Source organism: Acromyrmex echinatior, chromosome 7 (assembly GCF_024713525.1).
Source record: "Acromyrmex echinatior isolate Ae372 chromosome 7, ASM2471352v2, whole genome shotgun sequence".
Lineage (NCBI taxonomy): Eukaryota > Metazoa > Arthropoda > Insecta > Hymenoptera > Formicidae > Acromyrmex > Acromyrmex echinatior.
In genome coordinates, this window is record NC_141858.1 from 10,285,275 (window position 1) to 10,312,868 (window position 27,594).

Consider the following 27,594-nt stretch of genomic DNA (forward strand, 5'->3'; position numbering starts at 1 on the left):
TTTGTAACATTATAATAGAAATTTATAACTCTTTAAATTCTTTAGAGTGGAATCTTATTCTGAAGAGTGAAAATTGTCAGTCTTTAAAAAGAAACAATTTTCCATCTTTAAGAGATTTTACTCTTAAAAGTTTAATAGAATAACATTTCTTCATTGGTATATTCAATATATATATATATATATATATATATATATATATATATATATACAAAATATATTAATAAAGAATTCAATATTATGAAGATTATTAAATTGGCAGAAGATTTATCCGTATGTATCCTAACGAATATAAAATTTTCAAATAACTAGAAATATATATGTAGATCTATAATATATATTAATGCAAGAAATGCTTACTTTATCATTGAAAGAGAATACAATATTATTTGCAAAACTCTAACCTCTCTCCTTGATGCATTAATGATGATATATCAAATAATTCATATATCGATTAGAATTTTAAAACAAAAGACAAATTGATGTCAACGATTTTTAATAATATCAGTTTTATAGTTTAATTCAGTTTAGCAAAGTAAATGGCAATTAAAATATCAATTAAATCAATTAAACGAAATATATCAGCGCACGATACAAATGAAATTAATTAAATTTTATATTGCAAAAAATGACCTAAAAAATATTGCATAATTTATCTTCAGAAGAATAAAAAAATGTGTAAATAAGTCGTCGTAATATGAACTACGTTAGTAATTTAAATTCGCGGTTTAATACACAAATTATTGATTTCGAAAATAGGAAAGAGCGAAAATACAGTTTTGGAAATATTACTGAAAGCATTTATTAGAAATCCACAGTGGCATAGATAAAGGATTGTATCAAGATAGAAAAAGGTTCGTTAAAGATTGATTGTTCGTTAGAATTGTTACTTTTCATATTGCACATAAAATATACGAGCTTATATGCAATGTAAATCACAAGTAGTACAATGGCAAATAAGCATTCTGTCGAGATCTCCTTAACGAACTCTGACGCATCTAGATTCCTGCCATTGGACCCTTTGAGTGTCTTCCGCGACTCGTCGTTTCCGGTGCATAATTTCGCGGAGTTTCTTCAGCAGGATGAAATTGTCCTTGAGAATCCGCTCCTGCCGTTCACGTTCCAGCTGCAATCTCTTCGCATTGAACGAAACGTGAGGTCTGCCCTTTGGTGGGTTCACATCTACCGTCGGTCTAGCTGTTTTTACCTGCAAAGCACAACACGAGTTGCAATCATAAATTTTAAGTTTCATGCTGTGACATTGTCACTTAGAATTAGGAGGAAAAAAAGATAACTATCTTCAGTAAATCTTGAAGATTCCCACTAATATGTATGTCTTTTAGCTTGGTTTTTTTAATCAAAGACATAAGTATGGACTGTGCCATCGATATCTAACAAAGAAATCATATCAATTGTGGTAAAAAAAAAGAGAGAGAAAGAGGGCCAAATCCTTAAAAAACGGCCAATTTTCTTCTCTTTCTAAGATATTGTGATTGAAATAAAAAAAGATAGAAATTACTTGGCCGTCTTCGCGCCCTGTCTCTTTCATTTTTATCGACTAATTTCATACACGAATGGTACAATTTGTATTCTATCCTAAGGAACACAAAGTTAATAAAAAATTAAAACGACTTTATGTTAACGTTAATAAACATTAAAATTTTCTAATAAAAAAATCATCATTTTGATTTTCATAGCATTAAAATAAAGTCATTTTGACTTTCTTTTGACTTGATGTTCTTTGGAATGTCTTCGTTTTAAATTTTTTTTACAGAAAAACCACTTTAATGGTTTAACTAAAACAGTATAATTTACAAGGAATACAATGAAATAATGAACTATAATAAATCTCATTAAAAATGAGATCTCAGTAAGATTTTAAAAATAAATCCCCGCTGTTTAAAAATTACAACATAATTCCTTAAAAAATTTTAAGCTTAACATAAAAACTGCACGAATGTAATGCATATAATTATATCGTTTGACATATAAATGATCTTTATAAAAAGCTTCTGTAAATAACATAAATTCGCGCGATTATTTATTTTATCGTTTTTTATTCGAAAATTGCCTTTACGAAAATATCTTTTAGCACTGAGGTTTTAGTTAGATTCTCAGAGCTTTCATCAAGAGAGGTCCCGATGAAAGAAACATTGACCGATAAAATATTAAACAGAGTTGAATCAAGAGTAACGTTTATAATTCATGAGTGCTCACTCTAGAACGGTGACGCTCGTACGCCCTTCGTTGCCAGGAAAGCTCGTTCTCGCTTTGTATCCTTCCTCGGTTCGACATCCTGCATGCTTCATAACGCGGGTGTTTGCAGTATATAGCGCGAGTATTCAAGTTTCTCTGGCAACGCGGAAACGTCCGCGATATTGATCTTCGTCGTCCCTCGAGAAGCGTACGGCTTTTATCGCGAGTATGTTTATGTATTTATCGTTGTTTTAATTAATGATGTCCAAAAAATTAAAAATGATTTTTGAATTTATAATTACAAAATTTTATTTTTTAAAGTGAGATTTTCGATAGATAAAAATTTAAATAATGTCCAGAAAATTGAAAAAGATTTTTAAATTACACATAAAGTTTTAAAGTGAGGTTTTTATAGACAGAAATTTAAACGCAATTAATAATATCTGCACGGAAAAGACAGTTTTGTTGAAGTATCTAAAAATTTAGCTAAAAATATATCTAAAAATAATTTTGTTAGACTATTAAAATAATTATGTAGGACACTTAAATTGGTAACTAAAATATCGAAATCTTTTGCAGCACTTCATTATATTTCAGATTCCTCTGTAATTATTTTGATGATCCAATAAAATTATTTTCTATATCTAATTAAATTTTTAGATATTTCAGTATAATTATTCTTTTTATGTGTATACATCTAACTGTAATATCTACACATAAAGTGGAAGGAATTGTAAAATTTTTATAAAATTATGAAGTTAGCTTTTATTATAAATTTATTGAAATATACATAGATAGATATATAGATCTATTAATATATTAATATAGATTAATAGATCAATATAGTGATCAAGGTTTGCAAGTATATTATCATTATATATAATTATTTCTATCTGAATCATTATATACAATTATTTCTATATTACTTATAAAATTTAAATGCGTGCTTAATCAAAATTTCGCAATCGATATATGTATACATACAAGATGCGACTACAAATTTAATTACGGAAATTTATATAAAGTTTCTGAAGAATAAATCTACATTTATTTTAGATTCCCTAAAAGCCTGCGCGAGTAGAATTGCAAATTATACAGTTACGACAAGATTTGGGTGTAGACGCACACGTACACATGTATACATCTCTGAAAGTAGAAAATGGATGAAGAATCTTTCGAAACGACGGACGTAGGAAAACGAATCCGTGTCTGTCCGTGTCGAGCCATGTTTCCTTGCCCTTCTTGCCCGAGCGTATCTATATACGCAGCTAACAATACGTCATACGCACGCACGTGCGCGCGTGTGCGCCCGTGTGCATCGTGCGTGCACTTCCTCCCTTCGCGGATACAGAAAGATGCTGCGATTGGCAGAGGCTGCTGGACCAATAGTGCGCGGCGAGGGGCGGAGATTCGCTCATCTCGATCCGGAGACAAGCGAGAAATTTCTCTTTCGTCATGCTTAGATATTCATGCGAACGTCGTTCGAAAGATAACATGAGCGACGACTTGCGAGCTCGACATTAAATATTTTTATTTTATCATTTTATAACAATTTTACAACTTCCGTCTTTAAGCAAATAATTACATATTTAGATATTATTAATAACATTTGGAAAATTCTTATTTTAAAATCCTTATTTTTTTAGACACTTCTGCAAAATGCATTTATGCGGAAAATAAGAATTTTAAAGAACAATTCGTACCTACTGTGATATTTAAAAAACAAAAGGACAAACAATCTTTGATATGGATATATTTCTTTAAATTGAAAAAAATAAAAGAAACAAAAGAATTGAAATATTACAAGTTGATAAATTTAAAAGAAACTTTCTTTTCTTTTAAGACCTTGACTTTTCCTTTGACCGAAAGTTTTCTTTTATTTTGTATTGCATATATTAGAAACATTTTTGTCCTATTCTTATATATAGCAATAAAATTGTTTCTCGGAAACATACCTGGGAATCAGAAAAAATGAGTCCGAGCAACCAATACAATGAAAGAACAGAATGAAGGAAGATTAATTTTTTGTGGTTATCTCCAGTTTTGCGATTCGCCCGATGTTACCTTCTTTTATTTCTTGAAAATTTCTAAAATGAAAAAACTTTGTAAAATGCACTCCGCTACAAAAAACAGTAATAAAAGTGCAATGATGGATTAATTCCGTTATTTTACCTTAGCAATTTTTATGAAAATAAACTCACCCGCAAAAAATACGGTCATTATATCAATAATGGCTCATATTTTTTGTGGGTGAGTATAATATTTCATATTGAAATGACATACGTACCTACTTTATTCAAGACTGTATTAAAATGTCTAGATATCCATTCCTTTGAACGTATTAAATATACAAAAGACGAATCCAGATAATATATCTGATTCATTTAAACTCGAAAGGTGTTCACCTTTTAAGTTTTTTACGATTTTTACGAATTAACGTAATCTGTTTGAAATGAACTCAAAAGGAATTAAAAAACTACAAAAACATTTATATATATATATATATATATATATATATATATATATATATTTGTGTTATCTTTAATAAAAGTAATATTTAATTTGCATAAAAATCAAAATGTGATTAATTCTCATACAAAACTAACGCATGTTATTCACTGGATGCGACGAGCGTATTCAATGAGAGCTCTTTGCATCATCATATGAGAAAAAGCAGATCTTTCATTGGATGTGCATAAGAAATACAAAAAGATTAGAGAAAGAATATCTTTTGAACCTGAAAAAGAGCTCAAAATGCTTTTTTTTTGATGATGTAACAGTAAAATTTTTTGAGACTTTCAGGAATATTTAGAACAAAAATAAGACGAAATAGGAATTTATTTTGTAAGTCGGGAAATCGAAAAAGAATTTTTTCCGACTCTCTGTGCTATCTGGAAACGGAACAGTTGGATTAACCGGAGAATCGAAGCTGTAATATTGTCGGCGCTCAAGAGCGTAAGAGAGGGGAGATAAAAAGGGAGAAAAAAAGGGGATAAATGGGTATCCATGACCGGTAACGCCATGGATCGCGCACGCCGGAGGGTCGTCGATCTTAATCGCGCGCGGATCCTCGACAATGATCCTCTCAAATGGATGAGCCTCGCCACTCGAGAGAGAGACGATGAAGATCTCTTCTCCCTCGAGGGGATATACGCGGTGTTATATTATCTAAGCAGGCATCCAGCGACCGAAATGGGCATCACCCCTCCACTCCATCCAACACGTATTTCCCGTATCCCTGCAGGATACATTTTAGTATTACTCTGCCAGCCAATCCGGACACTCTTGCCGATCCAGTATATTGCTTTGTAAACCCAACAGCGAGTCAACAATACTTCGTATTGTTAAGAGCGTAAAAAACATTTTTATGGTTTTGAGGAAATAACAAGCATATCCCTATTTTTCACAGTTCCGTTTCGATTTCTCTTTGCAGAAACTTTCAAGTGCCAAGTCCTTGAAATGTCATGTCTTCTATACGACACAATCTGTGTAAATGTGAACAAATAACAGATCTTTGTTCTATTTATTAAATGAAATAGGAAAAAGTTCTGTTATTTATTTATTCACATAGATTGTGTCAATTGCGTGTTATAGAAAATAATTTTTGTTGGATTATAAACTGATTGCAAAATATTTATTTAGGATTATTTATAACACTGGATTTTAGGAGAGAGAGAGAGAGAGAGAGATTGAGTAAAAAATCAATTTTTTCTAAATGAACTTTTTTTTACGATTTTTGGAATATTAACTCTCAACTATAACAAAGGGTTACATAGATTATATCGTAGAAAATGATTTTTTGTTGATTAAAAATTGATTGCAAAAGATTTATCGAGGATTATTTATAATACTTTAAAAGAGAGATTAATTTTAAAAGAGAGAAGTAAAAAAATCATCAATTTTTTAAAATGAATTTTTTCTAAATGAACTTTTTTACAATTCTTAATATATCAATCCCTAACTATAGCAAAGGATTATTTGGGCCCAAAATAAAAATTTTAGATGGTTGTACACAATTGATTCTATGAGGTTTTAAAATATTATATTAACTGTAAAATCTTTGAACTTTCTTTCTTTATCTGTCGCCGTAAGATGAAGGTTTACTTACATTTTAAACCTCAAACGCTTTAGAAATTATTGTTGGGTGTAGTTTTTATATGTGTTATAAAGATTAAGATATATAGATTGTTTTTGTCAAATTTTTGTATGACGAACTGAAATGCACGAAAGTTTTGAGCAATATTTATTATACAACATATAAAGAGTAAAAAAATATTTTTTATTGACAAATATTTATATAAATATACGATATATATATATACTTTGTTTTTTTTTCATAGTAAACGAAAAAATTTGTTTACAGTAATATCTCGACTTTGGTGATCCGATCGTAGCAAATTTTAACAAGAAATCTTTAGGAGGTTTGTCGTTTTATGGAATAAACCTTTACAAAAACCTTTAGATTAAATAAAAAATAATAAAATAAACTATTTTGCAGCTTTTATTAGCAAAAAAACTAAATTTTTTAGTTCATATAAATATAATATATACGTATACAATATATATATAATATTTATCTAAGCATTTTGAATAAAAAGTATACATTTTTATTCTTTATATGTTATATAAATATATTTATATGTTATACATATAAATTCAGAACTTTACTTTCGTACAATACATTTATTTAATTCGTCATAAAAAATTGTCAAAAATTTCGAACAATCTGACGCTCCTTATTTTGGATCACTCTAAAAAGAATATTATATAATCATCTAATCAGTCCATGAAGCACTATCAGTTATTATTTATCGATTTATTATTTTTTTAAATAAAACTTTTATGTATAATTCATGTTTATAACGTCATCACGAGATCGTAATTATTGAACGAGACAATAGAAGCGTTTGAATTAACGCATTTAAATTTCAATAAAGATTTTCTGATAAAGCTTACGTTAAAGCTCGTTTATTCCCGATCTCAATCTCCTGTTTAAAAGAAAATAAGACGTATTTCAAGGCATTTAGAAAATAAACGGCTCGCAAGAGCGAGTCGAGGCTAACGTTCTTCCGTCCATTTATAAAATCATGAAACCAGATTGTTCCGGCACAATCGCCCTTCTTCTCTCACCCTCGGCATCGGGGTGCAAGCTCGCTGTTCCGAGTGTTACGATATCGCCTCCAGAGGGTTGAATCGGGAGCCGTGCTGGCTGACTAGACGAAGCTCAGTGATTCAGTGACTGAGAGAGGGAGAACTGGAGGGCGGTCCAGACTTCAGAGGCGGTTCCAAGCTCCCAGGAGCGAGTGAGACTTGGTGGGAGAACTCCGTGCGCTTTTCGGTTCGATGCTCCAGTCTTCACTGAAGCGCCACATTGTGCGTGTCCTGGCTGGCAGCGAGAGTGTCTCCTTGCGGTTATCTTGTGAATCGAGCGTGGTGAATCGCGCAAAAGAGGATACAAGGTGATTCGTGGTCACTTAACTATTTTCGGAGCTTTTCATTTTTTTTCTCTAAGTACGATCGTATATATATATATATATATATATATATACAATAGCTATTAACGGTAGTGTCGTACAATCCAGTCGATCTCGGTGACATCCGCGAGGAGGACGAGGAAATAGTGTTGTCCAGGAAGTCCGGTGCAAATTCGCGGCGTCGAAGATGATGCACGCAATGAGCGAGCATGCAGGGGTGGGTGTGTTGCCGTTCGACGGAATGGGCCTGTACGAACAGCCGCGGCCACCCCGGCTCGTCTTCAAGATGCCGCGCGTTGTGCCCGATCAGAAGGCCAAGTTTGAGAGCGACGAGCTGTTCAGAAGGTTGAGTCGCGAAAGCGAGGTGAGTCCATAGAGGAAAGACGCGTAAAATAAGCATACTGGATACGTTAATATTATTAATGTTATCGAGAAACACTCGTTTTGATAAACACATAAAAACATAACATCGAACGCATATCTTTGATAGTAAAATCTAAAGGAAGCGAAAAAGTGCACGTCATGAGTTTTTATAAAGAAAACGTCGAAGGAACTTACTTGGCATGTTACTTTCATTTTTATAATACTCAACGTATGTATTAAATTGGATTCTGTTTGTAAATATGCGAGCTGTACAAACATTACAGTCGACAACCTTATTATATATAACGGTTCTCCAATTTATCGCCCCTTTCTATCAATGTAAACTTTAAAGATTAATTTTCACTAACGTGAGTTAACTTTAATCTCGGTTCAACCAATGTAAGATTAACTTTAATTTCAGTTTTTATCCTTTTTCATTTACTCTTTCTCTTCTTCCAATTATTAGAATTAGAGAGAGAGAGAGAGAGAGAGAGAGAGAGAGAGAGAGAGAGAGAGAGAGAAATTAAAATTAGAAAAAGATAAAGAATAAATTGAACTGACTAATTTTAATCTCGATTTACTCTTCACTTTTTTCTAATTCTTAGAATTAGAGAAATTAGAATTAGAAAAAGATAAAGAAATTGAACTGACTAATTTTAATCTCGATTTACTCTTCATCTTTTTCTAATTCTTAGAATTAGAGAAATTAGAATTAGAAAAAGATAAAGAGTAAATTAAAATCGAGAATAAAGTTAATCTTACATTGGAACCCCCCAGATCCAATGTACATTTCTATTAATGTCAATTAACATTAATCTCGAATTAGCTTTAATTTTATGTTTTGTCCTATTCTAATTCTTAGAACTAGAAGAAGATAAAAAATACATTAAATCAAGAGTTAATCTATATCTGTAGAAACGGCTTAAGAAATAGAAAAAGATGAGTAAGTTGGACCAAGATTGAAGTAAATCTACTTTGGTGGAATTATCCTATTAATAGCCCATTTCCACTAATGTAGATTAATATAATGTAGATTTAATCTCGGTTTAATTTACTTTTCAGTTTTTCCTAATTAATATGTATAACTAGAAAAAAATAAAAAATAAGTTAAATATTATAAAATCAATCAATATTGATTATTAGTAATTGGTCTTCAAAGACTATTTTGGAGAATATATATTGAGACACTGAATAAAAATAATAATCCAAACGGAGAGGTTTAAACAATACTTGTCGTAATTACATTGTGTAATCGTTACTATATTAGTTTCCCAGAATTAATCACTTTGTTTGAAATTAACTTAACATTCATTATTATTCGCTGATTAATCTCGGTCGAATACCTCGAAGAATATTTTTCGAATTACGTGGCGTAATGCGCCACGTGAAAGATATCGGGACACCAAAGGATTTTCCGTCGCTTGCCGACACAGAATACGCGATGCCGTAGGAATGTTGTCCTTTCTTCGAATTTATCCAACTGCGGATCACCCACGAGTAGCGGATTAGTATTCTACGTTCACTTCGTATTTTAACATATCTCCATGAATTAAAAACATTTGAAGTGGGAATTTGATCGAAATTCGTTTCTCTCAACGAACATCATCAAGTCAATTGATTCATCAATACTGAAACGACAATAAAGAGACATGAGATTTTTAGTAATTTGAAAGTAATGAATTTTTATTTAAACATTGATGGGAAATTATTAAAATCATTGATTTTTATCATTGAGAAATTATATCATTAAAGAACTATAAGTATGTATATTGTTTGTGGTCAGTATTTGTGTATTTTTTTTAAATCATATGCGAAGAAATAAATATTGATTTTAATGATTATTGATATAGTTATTAAAAATATCATTAATATAGTTATCTACATATTAAATCTAATAATAAATGTAAATCTATACACTGAATGTAATAATAAATTAGCAAAAAAGTAGGTATATAATATATAAATATAAATCTAGAATTGTGTACGCAACTCAAAATTCAAATTAATTCACATTAATGCATTTTAATGATTGTTTTACATTTGTTATTCTTGAGAAAACATGTCATACATTAATATGTATTTATGTATATTGCTAATTGCTATATAGCGATATTTCTATTTTTTTTATAGGTGAGATACACTGGTTATAGAGATCGGCCGATCGAAGAACGTCAAGTACGTTTCCAAAATGGCTGTCGGGAAGGCCACACAGAAATCGCATTTGCGGCAACAGGCACCAACCTCCAGCTTGTTTTCGGCAACGCATCTGGAAACTACCCTGTCGATCCCAACGACTGTGATTTTGACAAGGAACACGGCAAGGTAAATGGGCACCATCTTTTAAGACCGATGTTTAGGGATGCGATCTCCAAATCGATTCGTTATAGAAATAGATTTTTTGCAAAAAGATTGCTTCGAAATAGTTCTCTTAGTTAAAAAATAAGCGATTCCTTACAAAAAAAGATCGGTCTAAAATAACTTCTTTTAGTTAGAAAAATCAATTTTTTGCAAAATAAATTGGTTTAATACAATTTTTTAAATGATTTGTTTGAGAAGATTAATCTTTTGGAGATCGAAACATTCCTATATCTCGGTTATCGTGGACCTCACCCCAATAAACCGCAATCGATTTTCAATCATTTATCTTTGCCATCTATCCTTAAATGCCTTGTCATAAAAGTTTATATCAAAATTAATTAATTATCGAAAAAAATAGAATTCACATAGCAAGAAAAATTCCTTCTCTGCAGGAAAAGGAATATCTTTAAAAGCGTCGGCTTCGAACTTAAAAGTTCGAGAATTTAAAAATGACATATTTTTCTATGACCTCAGAGTCTTTTGCGTAAAATTCATAAATATTACCAAACTGGCAAGAGAACGGACTCTCCGTTGCCTTTCAGTGAGAACCTTCGACCCCGACAGCTCGAATCTTGAAACGGTGGTTCCCGAATATTATCGTGCGGTCGTAATTGGTTCGTACTAGCGGCCAAATTAGGGACCGTTACAGACGTAGATGCTCCGCAACCTTTCGAATCTGTAATTTAGTATCCGTCAGTATCCGGCCACTTCTCGAACAATGGTGCCGACGTGTCACCCGCGCATCCGGCCCCAGGAATTCTTGGGGCACCACCACGGGGGTCCATTTTCAACCTGGCCCAATTTATCTTCGTGTCGAACGAACAAATTTGTTGTCCATGAAATGGGCTGAAAATTAAAGGGCTTAGAAATCAAAGGGATTCAAACATAATACGTAACGTCTGACGTAACGACGGGCATGTAGCGTTATTATTAGTACGATCGCATGAAAAAACAGTTTCTTTTATTGTTTTTTTCTAAATTTTTTTGAAATTTACAATTTTTTCCATAACTTGGTCATATAAATATTTTAGAAAGAGTTCGATTTTCCCCCCTAAAATTTAGAAAAATTCCGCAATTTCAGTTAAGAAATGCAGCTTTCAATAATGCAGTTAAAATAAAAAAAAAACGATATTTTATTCTAAGACTGCAAAAGCTCGATGGGCTTTCTCTTTAAATTCGGCAACTAACAATCTCATACACCGACGCTGTGGCCGACGCCTCTCGGCGTCGCCATCGCGATCGATAGCAGCGTCGTCGCGACGCCATTTTGCAAACTGCGCGCGCTGCTCCTTTCGCGAATGTCTGGAAGTATTCCGATTACTATTAAATAACTTTGTTCGTAATTTTTGTAAGTCTTTACATTACATTTGAAAAAAACAATCAATTTGTTATTTTATTTTATATATTACAATTATAAGTTTGTATTTTTTATGCAAACCATTACAATATAATACATGAAAAATCCATCAAGAAATTATCTAAATCTGGAAATGGATTTCTTGATTTATTTAAGGTCAATTTTTTCTTAATAAAATTTTAATCGTATGTGATTTTTTTTCGAAACTTCTAGGAGTACAAATATTTAAAGTATCAAGTACAAGTATTTAAACATTAAATACCAAATAAAATTCTGTTAAAGTGACTTTAATTTTTATTAAATTTACAATTAAATGAAAAATAAAACAATTAAGTTATTTTATCTATTCATATTTTTGAAGCTTAATTATATTCATCATCGCAGATCGAAAAAATACAATAAATCTCGCACTGCCGACTTGAATATTCTTCAAGATTGGGGGGTCGTTCTTTCGCGTAACTTTGTTATAACTTTTGTTATAACTCATAAACGACAGGAAAGTAAAAGCCACGTTGCTATTAGTAGGCACTAGCGGCAATTAGCGCCATAGAAATCCGTTAAATGCCGCCAGATGCTTCGAAGCCGCTCCGCCAGTCACACAGGACATAATGGCTCATAAATCTCCTTGTCTCTCGCAAAGGTCGAACAGATAGTCCTAGTAACCTGTTAGAACTTTCATAGTTTCTTTGTTCTTTCTCAGATTTTCGAAATTCGCAGTTTTTGCATATTTTTTTCTATAGTTTATCCGTAGTTTAACCTAGATAACATTTTAGAAAGAGAATTCGATTTTCCTAAAATTTAAAAAGTTCCGCAATTTTTTTCATGGTTTTTACCATTTTTAAAGTTACTTTCTAAATTCTTTGAAGTAAAATTTAAAGAATAGAAACTGAGTTAGTTTTGAAAAAGAAGAGATCAGTTTTTAATATTTAAAAGTGAAATTTCACTTTCTAGAGCGAGATTCATTCTAAAAGTTTTAAAAAGTTTTCTCTCTAAATCTCGTGGAGTAAAATCTCTCTCGAAGAGACTGAAAATTTAGTTTGTCTTAAAAAAAGTGTATAAATACGACCACTTTTGTTCAAAAGTGGCAGATTTTCATTCTTTTTAAAGTGAGATTTACTCTTTTGGAATGATTGGAATGAGATTTACTCCGAAGGAGTGAAATCTTAATCCCTTTTTTGGAGGTTCCATCTACCCTGCGTAATATTACACTCCAAAAGAGAAATTAAGATTTTACTCCTTTGGAGTGAATCTCATTTCAAAAGAGTAAATCTTACTCTAAAAAGAGTAAAAATGTGCTATTCTTGAACAAGAGTAGTAGTATTTTTATTCTTTTTTCAAGATTGGCTCAATTTTCAGTCTTTTCAAGTGAGATTTCTCTCCACGAAATTTAGAGAATATATATGACATATAATACGAATTCAATTAACAATTAAAAGTAATTAAAACTGAAAACTAAGAGCTATTCTAATATTGAAAATATTTCATGTTAATTATGTTAAAAAATGTAATCACTTCGTTCATTGTTCACTTATTACGTTATTCATGATTCCAAAATTTTTCCTGACCCTACGGCTTCTTTCGTGTCGGGTGTCCTAAAGGAGACGAAATGGAACGGAAGATGATTCATTAGATCCTGCACACGGAACGCGGCATGTTGTTTACGGGACGACCCGCGGCTTTCTTTTTGTTTTAATCGACAATGAGCGAGGGAATAAAGAGCGGCCACACGTGCCCTCGTGCATTGTGCCCATCGACGTGCCCTGTCGGGCGACGTAATAATTAAGGGAGAGATTTTATTCGCGATCGAGATAAACGCGCGATAGAGAAAGCGCGTGCGGTGCCTGATAATGACGATGCTTTTAACCTTTTGCTTAGCGAACAGAAAAAGAATGAGAGAAGAGAGAGCTGATCCGCGTAATAAAGCGGTATATACGAAACCCACAAATCTTAAGGTTAAATTAAAAAAAAAATAACTGCATTGCGATATTATCTTTCATCGTTCTAGTATTGAGTCTAAAATTATTTTTCGAAATAGAAAGATTCGAGAAACACACACACACACACACACAAACAGAAAGATAGTTAAAATCAGTCTAAAAAAGTTCACCTAAAAGAATGCAAAAAAAATCAATTGAAAAATGCAAAAAAAATCGAGAAAAGGTAAATTTAAAAGTGCAAAGTAAATTTTATTAGAATTATGAGGAATGTAATGAAGAAAAATGAACTTTACAGAATCCCGAGAATGATTTTCTGAGACTTTTATGTGTCCTCAGATCAAGGTGATGCAACGATTGTGTTTACACTTTAGTTTGCAACGGGTCGTTATTCAAACATTGTCTTGAGGGCCCACAGAATTTATAGTCGGAAATGATCCTGCGGAGACACACACACATCCTGTGCACATCCGTAAAAATTAAGCGTATAGAACTGGACCGAGAGATAAAGGACGATACGCCATGCTGACCATATGCCGTTTTTTTTTACATTGACAATAAACGTTAACGGGCCCCAATATAGTGGACCAGGCGCAAAAAGGCGCTGCTGGTGACGCCCATCGAGAAACAAAAGGGCCGGTGAAATAGCCGGTCGTTTATCTCGGGGATATTTAGGTATATGTTCTTCGCTCGCCCGCCCTTGTCGATTTTTCACCCCTTTTCTCGCGGCGCTCGCTCGTCTCTTTCTTCTTTTTCTGCACTCTTGCTTTTTTCCGTTCGCTAATGCAAATGAGAAAGGGTTACACGGTGCTGGCGCGTTACAGTTTAAATATCGCCTATTACGACGATCCATTATGCGACGATAATGATCGTCACGCCCGTGCGCAGAAAGAGAAAAACAAATGTTGCCGACTGTTCTTTCCTCGTGAGAACGAGGAAGGCGACGGTGATGACTAATGACGATGTTGTATGTCGTCCACTCCTCTCCTCGCCAATACTCGTCGTGACGACTTTTTGCGCGTCTCGTTGCCGCTCGGAATATACATATCTTGACGATTCGTTTCGCGACGCTAAAGATGCAAGGCGAAGATATCATCGCGATTACCCAAGCAGAACAATATAATAATGTTAAAATGATATTAAAATGAATCGTGACTAATTAATAAGTGACTTTTAATGATCGTTTTATAACTATTTTCATGTCATTTTAATGTCGTCATGATTTTTTATTTTACTTTGATTACAACAAAACAACTTTGAAAACACGAAACGCTCATCACTTCCATTTGAAATGGTAAGCCCACGATTTTTAAGAAAACAATTATACGTCGATTTAGTCTATTTGAAGAATATTCGTATGAGAATTTTATGTGACAATTTCATTCGAATTTTATTACAAGTAACAATATTAAGTTAAACAAGATATATGAATAAATGAAATAAGTGAGAAAGTGACAAAAAGACAAGGCTATAGATATTGGTATTTAATAATATTTCTATGTAAATTTTTTATGTAAATTCTTAAATCATCTTTTAATTATATAAACTGTGCGCCGATTATTGTTGAACTTGCAATTACAAATTGAAATAATAATCTTATAAATTAAATTGCTCATCGAGTTGATAGTAAAAAATATTATTGAGCATCAATATCTAGCCTCGATCGTATTTGGCGTTTTCTTATTTGATTTATCATAAGTTACATTTGTTATAAATAAGTTTCGCTTTTATATAAAAGAAAAAAGATATAAAGTTGCAGTCTTATCTAAAAATATAACACGAGTATAAAACTCGCGATATTCTTACGAGGAAACGGTAAAGGACATCACGTGTGTTATAAATATTCTTGCGTCGGAAGACTCGACGTATTTTCCTGCTTATGTTTCATACTTATGTTAATATGCACATCGCGTAAGATTTAACGCATAATACCGCCTTGCCTTATCTAGAAGCATTAATATGCATAAGATTGCGCGGAAAAGAACCTTTCTGTTGTGAACAGGAACTACTCTTATCGCCTCGCATTTGCTGCGAGAGATAAGAATGCCTTGAGATTTAATTTAGACATAAAGGCATGCAGGAAAGATTTCAATGTAAACTAAATGTAAAGTGATCAAGTCCTTAAGAAAAGAAAAAGAGACATTAAAAACAATTTCAAAAACACTTGTTGTAATTAAATTTTAATGGGTAAATATTTTTTAAATAATCGTTAATAAAACACATATTGAAGTAGTAATTATATGTATGTGAGTAATTATATGTATTGTTATATTTGTAAGTAACTAATAATACTTAATGTATAACATTATATGAAATTATAGGTGTTACAAAAGTTACATCAAGTAAAGGGATAACATTTTATTTTTTTAATCGTACTTTTCTACAATTTTACTTCTGAATGTATTTTATGAATAATATATCTGGATTTTTAAATAAAAAATCAAATTCGTCACGCATTAGTTGAAAATTATATATTTCACATTTATTATTTTTACATTTAAAAGATAATTTATGTCCTTAATTTGGGACTAAATTTGGGATACGTTAAATAGAATGAAAAATTAAAATTTGGAACTGTCCCTCTTAGTTTGGATGATTGGTCACCATCATTAAATTGTAAACTAATTATATTTTGTATTTTTAAAAACATAACACAACAACTGTTTTACTGATATACGCAGGAAAAACGGGAATTTTTCAAAAGACAGAAATCCAGGACTCATAGTCCTTTGAGAGCAAAGGTCGCAAGCGATTCGATTATGGAAAACATTTAAGACCCCGCCACTCCGCGTGATTGCTCCCCGCGGCTCGATTATTACTGCATAAAAATACGTCCTGTGGTGCATTGTTGGCGAGCAGCTGTAAGTGCTGTAAGCGAAAGAATGTAACGAGATGTAACGTCGATTTACCACCGCCGGGGCATTCGTTCGTTCGCGTGCGCGATTCACGCCAAATTAATTGTGTTATAAATAGAATCTATATATTTATTAAAAATCCAGTATTTTAGCGACTTGAAAAAAAAACAAACGGCAGTATGACAAAATATAAAATTTTTTTATTCGAAAATTTATTTTGTACATTTTAAAAGTAAATGACATAACTTTATATTTTTATTTGATATCGGTATTTAAGATTTAATTATTTGTGAATTTTAAATTGCGAACAATATTGATGACTTGATGATAAAGTCAGAACGTTTATTCTTTTGTTATTAAATAAGTTGATAGTATAAAGAATTGTTTTCGCTATAAGAATTAACCTTTAAATTATTTTTGTATTTCTTCCTTAATAATATTGATTTTAAAAATATATATATTTGAAAAAGTACAGTATTACAAATAATTACATTAAAATAATTATATCGTGTAATAATAATAGAAATATGATATATTATTTATATATTTATATATCTGTGTGTATAAATTTCTATACTTGTATCTCTAAAACATTTTATCATCAAATGTTATAAATATTGAATTACGTGTTAAAATTCTTGATTAAATCGGAAATTAGATATTATTACACGTGTATCATTTAGATCTTTGACTCATTTAATTCGTTGATTGCGTGTCGCCGTTCGTTATGTGCCGGGATTACAAATACGGTCTCAACTGGTTTTCCCCGAGCGTTCTTGACCTCGTAATAATATCTGGGCTCCGTAGCGGGACCGGAAGTCGGGTCGTTTGCCAGAAAATAAAATAACACCGTGTTGCATCGTCGACGCAGAACCCGGTAATCGTCAGCTTTTCGAGACCTTCCATTAGACTTTATTCGGAAAACGCCGCCTAGCAATATTCCCAGATTAATTAGTAGACATAAATAAAGTCAGGAAAATAACACAGATAATCAGACCCAGACGCTTGAGATCGTGTAATTTTAACATCTTTACAATTATATATTTTTACAATATTTCTTGCTTTTTTTCCTTTTTATTTCTAATAAATAGTTTAATATTTGTGTAATTTGCGTAATTACTTTGCAATTATAATTTGTTCTAAAATTATATATTTCCTAACTTTTGACAATTTATCATATTGAATCATTTTTCATATATCCATCATATTACAACAATAAATCTTTTTTTCTGCGACATTGTAAAAAAAAGATTATTCTTAAATCAACTATAATGCGCTCATATAGAATTAAAAATATTGTAGGCTTGTTTCGAAGATTTTAGTCTTGATTTGAGTGTGAATTTGTATTGATGTAAGATTTTTTTATTGAGCAAGTCTTGAATTGAGTACAAAGTAATATTTGCATCAACATAAATTCAGTCAAATCAAAAACTATCTTTGAAACAAAATTACCATTAATATTTTTGCTTATACATGAACATACTGGTTAATTTGATTTAAGAAGTCATTTTTTGTATCTTAATTTGTATTTTTAAATGCATCGCATGATTTGACTGATAATTTACTAATCTTTTATAAAGATTGCAATGAATCGAAATATGTGAGATAATAATACTCGATGAATTTTTATGACGGCTCGTGCAAATGCCATCGAGAGTTACATTTGCTCGTAATTGACTTCTTATGAGGAACATAGCCTCGCCTCTCTCAATCTCATTTTTCCCTTCATCTCGAGACGAACCGCGAGGGCTCCTCGTACCTTCCAATCTGCGTAATCGTTCTCCGGAAATAAGAAACACTCACCGTTGTCAGACACGATGGAAAAGAGGTTCGAGAAGAGGAGACGAAAGAATGGGGAGAGAGGGAGAGGGGCGTGATTGAAACTTGCGGGTCGTAGAGCACGTAATGGAGTCTTTCTACAACCCACGCTGATGTGAATTTTGCAAAAAGAAAGATCGAGAGGTTGAGCGAAACGAGCGGTCGATGACGGCTTTGAGAAGAGATCAACGCATCTCGTCATTTTCTCCTGTAAACTTTGAAGAGTAATTTGAATATTGACAATACCATTCCGTCACAGTAAAGATATTTTGACTTCAAATTTTCAATGTTAGTTAATTTATATTGAACAGTACTGAATTAATTCTGAAATGCTTTTCCGGTATGTTATATTCGATTTTTTTCCAATGCTTCTTTCATTGCTCATCACTTTTTTTATTAATTGTGTTAGCCATGTATCCTACATCAGTATATTATTCTCGGCGTTTAAGTTATATTTAAGCTGTTAGATACATTAAAAAAAGTTTACTAAATTGTAATAAATATTTATCTGAATAGTACTAATTAAATGTAAACATATATTTATTTAGAATTATTAATTTGATTTATTATGTTTTTTATTGAATAAATATTTATTTACTGTAAATAAATACTTCCTTAGTACTATTTAAATTAACAAATATTTATTAAAATTTAATAATTTCTTTTTCAATGTATGACATTGCGCCACTAAAATAGCTATTAATTTATTTTAATTGATATAATATACGCGATATGGTCCAAATAATAAGTCGCTAGCCTCATTTTGATAAAATTATTGAAAATTTTTGAAATTATAAAACAGCTTTAAATTAAATAATAATTTCGATAACAAATAGAAGAATCGAACTATTAACTCTTTAAATTTTTGGATCTTTTCGATCCTAATATCCATTGTAATGGACGTTAATTGGACGGCAATAACACATTTTGAGAGAAGAGAAAATATATTAATGACTCATAATAAACATAAGGTCTTATTCTCAAGTCATTGCGCAAGATATTTATCTGGAATAAAAAATTGAACACTAAAGAAATTATTAATCTATATTGTAATGAATTATTATTTATTATCATTATTTCAATATTGAAAAAATTTGGATTTCACTCCTATTCTCACGCAATTAATCCTGCACCCAAGAAAAGATGTTCAACAATTTTATCTCAAGACACATCCTACCTCAGAAGCTTCTTCAACGTCAATACCTCAAGTTCTCCATCGATCCCGAATCCATCCAAGAACATCCTAATCATCCATCAGGACCCACGTCAACAACGAATTCATAACAACTATACGTTCCATATGGATGGCGATGTTCTAGGTACACCTGCGTTCACATTTGATCATGAACGGCGTGTGCGTGAGGTGGCGGGGTTGGATTGACCTGGAGCGACTGGACGGCGTTGGCTGCCTCGAGTACGACGAGGAACACGCCGCCGAGGAGGACGCGTTGCTACGTGACCAGCTCGAACGTTACAATCAACGACTGCGCGATTTCGAGGAGAAACAACGTACCTATCGGAGTGGACCAGCGTCAGCCGCACAGCCACCGCATCTTAATCATCACTATCACCACGACACACACCATGCGACCAGCCACCATCATCATCATCACGGCCATCATAGCCGGCACGTGGGCGGTGCAGGTGCCACCGGTGCCACCGCGACCGGCATCGAGCCTCACTTGCCTCATCGCCAGGATCCCGAGATGGAAGTACGACTGCGAGCCTTCTGAGACCCGCGCAGACCCTCTGATTGCTCCCGATGATGGTAAACGACGAAGAGCCTCTTGACGATAAGCCTCTTTTGATCTCGGTCTCTTGAAGTGACTCCTTTAACGTGATTTTTTTTTAAAACAATACCGATATTGATGCCCAACTTCCTCACCTGTTCTGCGACGTGAACGAGCATGTCGCGTCTGATCTGAACGAAAAGATTATTAGTCAAATTTAAGTGATAGAATTGTTGAAGGAAAATAATCTTTTCGTTACAGTTCTCGCTATTAATCTATATTACACAAACATGCGTGCAGCAACCATAAACCTGTACACATGGACTGGCAATACAAACAAGATTGTGTTCGTACTTCTCTCTTTACATTATGTTCAGAAACATCATCCGAGTGCTTCTGTGTATCAGTTTATCTTTGTACATTTAACAATTCGAACGCAAAGATAAAATTATACACAGGAGCATTTAGGTAGTATTTTTGAACGTAGCTCTAAAAGAGTCCGGAAATATGTTTCATGCATACTTGACGTATACTATACATTTAATATGTTTTATTGATACGATTGATTTATACATTTAGATTCAATGAGTAATTAAATTCATGATTCTCTATAATATACCATTTTTTATTCTGATTTAATGTTAACATTTGTTTAATTGACTTTGTTTAACTGACAAGCTCTATTTCCGGACATTTTAAGAAAGAGAAGTATCTAAAAAGTATGTTTTTTTCATCTTCTCTAAAGTGTTTTTATGCAGAAATTGACTAACAGTTGCCAGTCCATATCTACAAGGTCCATGGCAGCAACAAATTCGGAGGTTGCAATAATGCATTTTCACGTTTTCGGACTGCGCTTGTTTCATCGCGCAGCTTATTTCACGGAGAAAAATGATTTTGCTATAAACGCAAAGGGATTGCAAAATTTAATTGCGAAATTTGTTTGCTGTTTATAACATACAAATTTGCATATTTGACAAATATCTTGCATTTGTTGCGAATATAAAAAAGAATAAATATTTGTTGCACCTGCAAATAATTTGCAATCCCTATATTTGCAAATGAAATTTGCCGTTGTAGCGTTCGTAGCAAATTTTTTCTCTTCGTGTTCCAACAGCCGTTATTGCCGAATTTTGTGATACGCGAGTTTTAATCTAAGGATGGTATCGGCAAGTTTTCGAAAAACTACGTGATGTATCCTTCTTTTTTGGTACTGTAAACTCGCTTTTTACAGCATGCTTTTAACAACGGTCGTGTTAACGCAGCGATAATTGGCTTTTACTAAAGTACACGGTCAGTTTTAAATATATTTATATATAATAATTGCACGAATATCTTCTTGAGGAGAACAAAAGGAATTTTGCTTTCTACCGTTGAACAAATCGATTGACGAAAAATCGATTTTTGCGGCGTCACGAATTAGAAAGTAGGATCCTACTACAAAAGTAGGATCCTAAAATTTCCTCTTGTGCAACAGGAAAATTATTCGACGTCACATGAAGCGTTATGGGATGCCCCATAAATTTGGCTTGTGTGAGCCTGGTAGTTTCCGTCGGCCGATATTATTTATTTAATCGTTCGTCAAGGAAAACTGTCATCTATATCATGACCTTGCGAACGATTTTTATAAACTTCGCGTAAAATGTTATCATACGTTTGATTGGACGGCTTCATATAATGATTATCTCAATGGATGTTGTTAGTGTCGGTTGATAGTTAATTTTAGTAAAGTCATATAATTTTGCGAAGTTATATATATATAAATATATTAAAAACTGGCCTATGGTAAACACAAAAACCTATTGTTATATATAATTATAGACTTATATAATACATTTTTTTTATATGAAGTTATAGTTATATGTATATTTAACCTGAATACTCGCATACTACGCAATTATGTTTTGTGTAGGTATATTTAACTCGTAATTCAAGTCTTAATTTTGTTATTCAATGATTCGATTTTGAAATTTTCACCGTTAATATCGTATCTGAAAACGACTTGAAATCCTCTGAGTTAACGAATATTCCACACCTGTTAAACTCCAAAATGAAGGAGACTTTTTCGAAGGACATTGACGCGCATCATTTTATAATCAAAATAATTTTATCGGATCTATCAAATGATCATTCGAAGATTAAGATAAAGCATTCGTAACACGTGCCTCTTATATTTTGATTCTGTAAATTTTCAGGCCATATGACGTTACTAACGTTTTTGAATAAAACATGTTAAATTGGACCTTAAAATAACGCTGTCGTTCTACATAATTAAAATAATTAATATTAATCATTTATTCAGTGATTCATGATTATGTCTGTCGCAGAATAGGCATTTTTGCGCCAGAAAGCGCGATAATTTGACATAGTTTTAAATAATATTCACTATTTTAATATCTGATTTAATATCTGAGTATTTTTTAAAAGAGAATAGATACATCAATGGATTTATTTTTTCAAGCAAATATATTTTTTTTAAGCATAGTTTTACTGAACTATTAAAATTTGACATTGATTTACCTTTTGATTTTATTGACATTACTGACTTTTAGATTTTAATGCAATGGCATAACTCTTTGAGGAAGTGTATCTCTGATCGTTGGGAAAATCAGAAATCAGTCTCCAAATTTTGATAAAAGGTATCATTTTCCACTGCGAGAAGACGAGATCGCAGCATCCGTGCGAAAACGAACATCATGAAATTCGCGTCTAATCGTGTAGGCCGTGATGACTGTATTCATCAAACGAACGACGACTTGCCAGTGACGAAATACGTGTGAATCACGATGATTCCCGAGCGTTTGGCTAACGAATACGATGAATCATATCGATCGTTGCGTCTGCTTACGTTTTCACGTTTACGTTGGGTACGCCATCGTCGTAAAGAGGACATTTTTGTTATGATGTACATATTTGTAAAGAGTTTATAAATTAAAGATCATTTGCGTCGCATTATCCGCCTGTTTCGACTTGTCCTTCCGCTTACCGAAATATCCTGTAATCACGAATAGATTAAGATTATTAAACGTATATAGTTTAATATGTACTTTTCTTCACGTCACGTCAGTATTATTTTATTCGTCGAATTTTACCATTTTAAGTGATACGAAGTAACTGCCATAATTCTAATCATTCCATTATTCTAGAAATTCATATTATGTATTAATAATTAATACAAATAATATTAAGAAGACTTCTAAAAACCTGCACCGTTTAATCTATTCCCGTATTTTTCTTTTATCTTAACATTTCTTATACATGCAGAAATAATACTTTTAGGACTCGTTCGAAGAAATATAACGTGTCTAATTCAATCAATTTCTGAGAAGTTCTATGATCAACTTCTTCTTCAATCGAAATGACGCTACATTAAGGAATGACAAGCATTTTTCTGAGTCGATCTTCTAAACCAGTAGCTTCCCCATTAAAAATGATGAAATAGTTTCGCCGTGACCATTATTCCATTATTGTATTCTCAAAATTGTCAAAAGAAAACTTACCTTGACGTGAAAATGCCTTTGTATTTTTTCCGAAAGTTGGACACACACGAAGAAAACTGAAAGAAAGTTTGATGTTTCAAGGACAGAAGTGAAATTGTCACAAGTTTCTATTAATCATTTCCCTGTGCCTTTTCTTTTAGATATCCTTAGATGTCACTTGACACATAACCGAGAAATTGGAAAGTCTTGGTAAAAGAACTTCCAAAAAAAGCAAAATCATTGTTGTGTCATACAATCGAAGCGTGAAATATTTACAATGAATACAGTGACCTCGAATAAAACTTAACATTTCTCAATTTCTGTAATATTAGAAAGAATTTCGTCATTATTTATTATAATAAATATTCATTGACGAATTCAATTTGTCAAGCTATTGTTGCACTGAAAGAGAAACTTTTTTTAAGGTCACATATGAAAAGATAAATTATTAAATTACTATTGAAATTATTATATTGAAAAAATATTATTTAAATGTATAATTTATAAAACATTTTATTTTTAATTGTATTAACACAAAAATATAAAATCTATATTTTACAATACATCATAAAAATATCTATATTTTATATCTAGGTGTTTCTTAAATTAAAAAATAATTAGCACATCAAAATTGTGATTAAATATTTCAGAAATATATATAACATTAAAAATATATTATTGTTATAAATATTTAAAAAAAAGGAGACTTCAAAAAAGGGAAAGGGACATGGCTATTATATCTCTCCACCGTGAATCCACTAATATCTCAAATTAAATTAAAAATTTTTGAAATTCTGAAGAAAAGGGAAATTATATTGAACCTTTCGGAAGTATTCCAAGCTGTAACAAAACGGTTGATATTCGTTGTAAGATAGAAAGATAACAATTCTCGGAAATTGATTTCGTGAATTTAAAGTATGGATATCGTTTGAAATGAGCAATTTGTGACTGTTGGCCCATGACGATTAAATCGCGATTGAAACATACGACGCAATCCTCACCGTTAATGCATCTTAATCCTGCATGTATTTGTGCAGTGCGAAGGGCGAGAAAGGGATCCCTTCTGCCGTTCTTGCCTTGCAGAAATAACGCCGTGGGCGTCGAAGCGTGGCACAATCCGGGATCATTATCCCAATCCCACCAAATCGGATCTGCAAATCTCCCCGTCGAATCGGTTTTATTGTTTCAAACAACGCGGGATCGTTCGATAAACGGTAAAGACGAAGGGCGGAATACTCACGATTTAAGGACGAATAAAAACCGGTTCGACGGGAGAAACGATACCAGCTCTCTCTTGCAGTTACGCAAAACTTGGTGTAAATGTAACACGATGATGCCGTGCATTCCGGCATGAAGGAATTCTTATAAGAAGCCCTACGAAGGGTAGCCCCTTCCTCCCGCTTTCAAGACCTTCGACTCGTTCGTTGACAGTATCGAGTGACCCTGCGAAGGGTGTAACCTTTCGCGATTATTTGATACGAAAGACGACGGTGACTTTACTTGAATACGATAGCGCGAAATTGATAATGAAATTTACTACGCTGAGTCGATGGAACGATGAGAGAATTGAAAGCTAGAAAATTTAGAAATATAGCAACAGAAATTAGCAATCAGAATTGGAGATTAGAAATAATCGTAACGTTCTTTTTCAGGGAAAAAGTTATCTCAAAATTGGAAATCAGGGAAATGTCAGGGAAATTGAAAACGGTAATCAGATGAAAAGGGAAATCAAGGAATTTTACAAAATTTTATGGAAAATTAGAATTCTTAGATTTTAAAAAGTTTATAATATGCGTACATCACACTTACACAGTTTTGGAATACTACCAACTTAACAATTAAATGCAAGCAGCGTTAATTAAGCAACATTAATAGTATAATTTATATACATTGCTATATTAAATTGCACTCACAATAAAATATTTGACGATTTTCAAATCAGGACGCAAAAAACTTCAAAATATTGTTAAAAGCATTATTGAAAAATGAAATTTTGTCTGAAAATCAGAAGAAAGTTATAGAATTTTAGAATGAGGAATTTGTGACAATCTGTTTTTAACACCTGCACCTTTTATTTATTCTATTGTATATTTTTTTCTAGAGTATAATCAAGACGCTGCCTTTCCGAGAGGAAATTATTTAGCTTTTCAATAATGAATCTAAATCCTTTATAATGTAATGAGAATAATATATCTTTGATATTTACATGTTTTAATATATGTGACGAAAAATGTTTTCATCGACGATTAGATAAAACTATCTCACGAACGAAGCTTAACGTGTTAAACCAACAACATTCTCATGTCTCGCAAGGCTTTGCGAAGGATTTTTATCATTAGACCAGCTACCGGTTTCCTGTGGTCTGCAGATAAAAGAGCTATCGCGTACCTCGTTACGATGTACTAACACGAGTAGCCAATTATTTTTTATTAAGTTGTCAAAGTAACGATACAGGAACCACATTCGACAGATAAGACTCCCCTGATAATTCGTTTTTAAGCCGTCTCCTTGCAATTAATTTCGATATAAACTTTCAGCCGAAGTAAAAACTTTTCGATTTATATAAAAGAATGAATTCATTCTGTTATATATATTACGAAACCTAATTCGTAATTATCTTTAATTAACTCAATCTTATCTTTAATAGACTGACATAATTATTTAAAAAAAAAACATTTTTACACTGACAAAAATACTAAATTTTAACAAATATTTGTTTTAATAATTCTAAATAAATATTTACTAAATGTAAATATATACATATATATTTACTTGATATGAAAACTATTAATTTGATTCAACCATCATTTTTTTATTGAATAAATATTTCTAAGTAAATATTTACTCAGTACTATCTATTAGTATTAGTCCTTAAAAAGTTATTACATCAATTTTACATGTTTTAGAATAATTAGAAATAATTTGCAACAATATTACTTCTCTAAGGCATTTTGAAAGAAATTGTCGTGTCGTGTCGCTTTGAAAGAAATCATCGTGTTGAAGGCGTTGCAATAAAATGAGAACGAATCCGAAATTCGCGCGCCGGAGGGTGACAATCGTATTTGGGCTCATGTATCGCTTTGTACTTACCGAAAACAGTCATTGTTCGCGGGGGGAGGGGTTGAGGAACCGGAGTCACCCGCCGCGATAGGCCCTGCGGGCGATCGCTGCATCTGCCTTCGATTTATTCCCAATCGTAATTGATGACTCTCTTTCGCCCTTTTCGGCCTCTTCGGGGCCCGACGAGAGGAAATCGACCGACTTTCGAGTGGACGAAACGACCCCGTCGTTGTTGTGATTTTGCATAATGGAAAGGACAGAGTCGTGTGCTTTCGGCGATAATTTATGGCGACACCGATCGGCCCGTTCATCGAACTGTAATAATCGCATGTGTCATCGATATGGGAATTCGAAGAATATCTCCGAAAGACATATCTATATACGAACACATATCCCATAAAAGGAAATCGCAATTAAAGACTATCTTCCTTTTTATGCAATTATGTTTAGTAAAAAGATAATTAGAAAATAAAATAAATAAGGGGGGATAACATATAAAATAACAAAATAAAAAAGTGGTCCGGTTGAAGCGAAAAAAATCTTTTTTCTATCAATTATATTTGTAAATTATAAATAATAATATTATCGCAAATATATATATATTGTGGCTAAATTTAGAAAATTAAAAATGTTAAAGTCACGAGTTAAGAATTTTAAATTACTTAAAATTTTTTTCATGCGCATATGCAACACAAAAATGTTATTTAATTTTCCATGTAAAAATGATACTATATTATTACCACATATTATTTTTTAGAAAATTAATCACATACACATATATTGGAGTCACTTTTTACTTGAATTTGTAGTGATAGACGATTTTCTGTCATCTCATACATACTAGGAACCCACTAATAAGAATCTAGACACGAGCCACAGTTTTGTATGAAAGGTAGTTTTAACAAAAATCTGCGAGAGAGAAAGACATACATTTATTATTTTTTTCTCTTTCTCATTTTGTTCCATTTTTTATTAT

The 27,594-nt window shown here is 32.2% G+C and overlaps 2 protein-coding genes across 2 annotated transcripts; one reads left to right on the forward strand and one right to left on the reverse strand.

Moving 5' to 3' along the window:
- Positions 1 to 307: 307 nt before the first annotated feature.
- On the reverse strand, positions 308 to 2,626 carry LOC105154595 (uncharacterized protein CFAP97D2). The gene is made up of 2 exons (XM_011070241.2): positions 2,215 to 2,626; positions 308 to 1,204 (listed from the first exon to the last, which is right to left on the reverse strand). Exons 1-2 carry the CDS (start codon positions 2,290 to 2,292, stop codon positions 977 to 979), a joined length of 306 nt encoding a protein of 101 aa, XP_011068543.2. The 5' UTR covers positions 2,293 to 2,626; the 3' UTR covers positions 308 to 976.
- Positions 2,627 to 7,298: 4,672 nt separating this feature from the next.
- Positions 7,299 to 23,034, forward strand: LOC105154510 (protein big brother). The gene is made up of 4 exons (XM_087407759.1): positions 7,299 to 7,652; positions 7,776 to 8,031; positions 10,161 to 10,352; positions 19,672 to 23,034. The coding sequence occupies exons 2-4, from the start codon at positions 7,855 to 7,857 to the stop codon at positions 20,083 to 20,085; spliced, it is 783 nt and encodes a 260-aa protein (XP_087263885.1). The 5' UTR covers positions 7,299 to 7,652; positions 7,776 to 7,854; the 3' UTR covers positions 20,086 to 23,034.
- Positions 23,035 to 27,594: the final 4,560 nt, after the last annotated feature.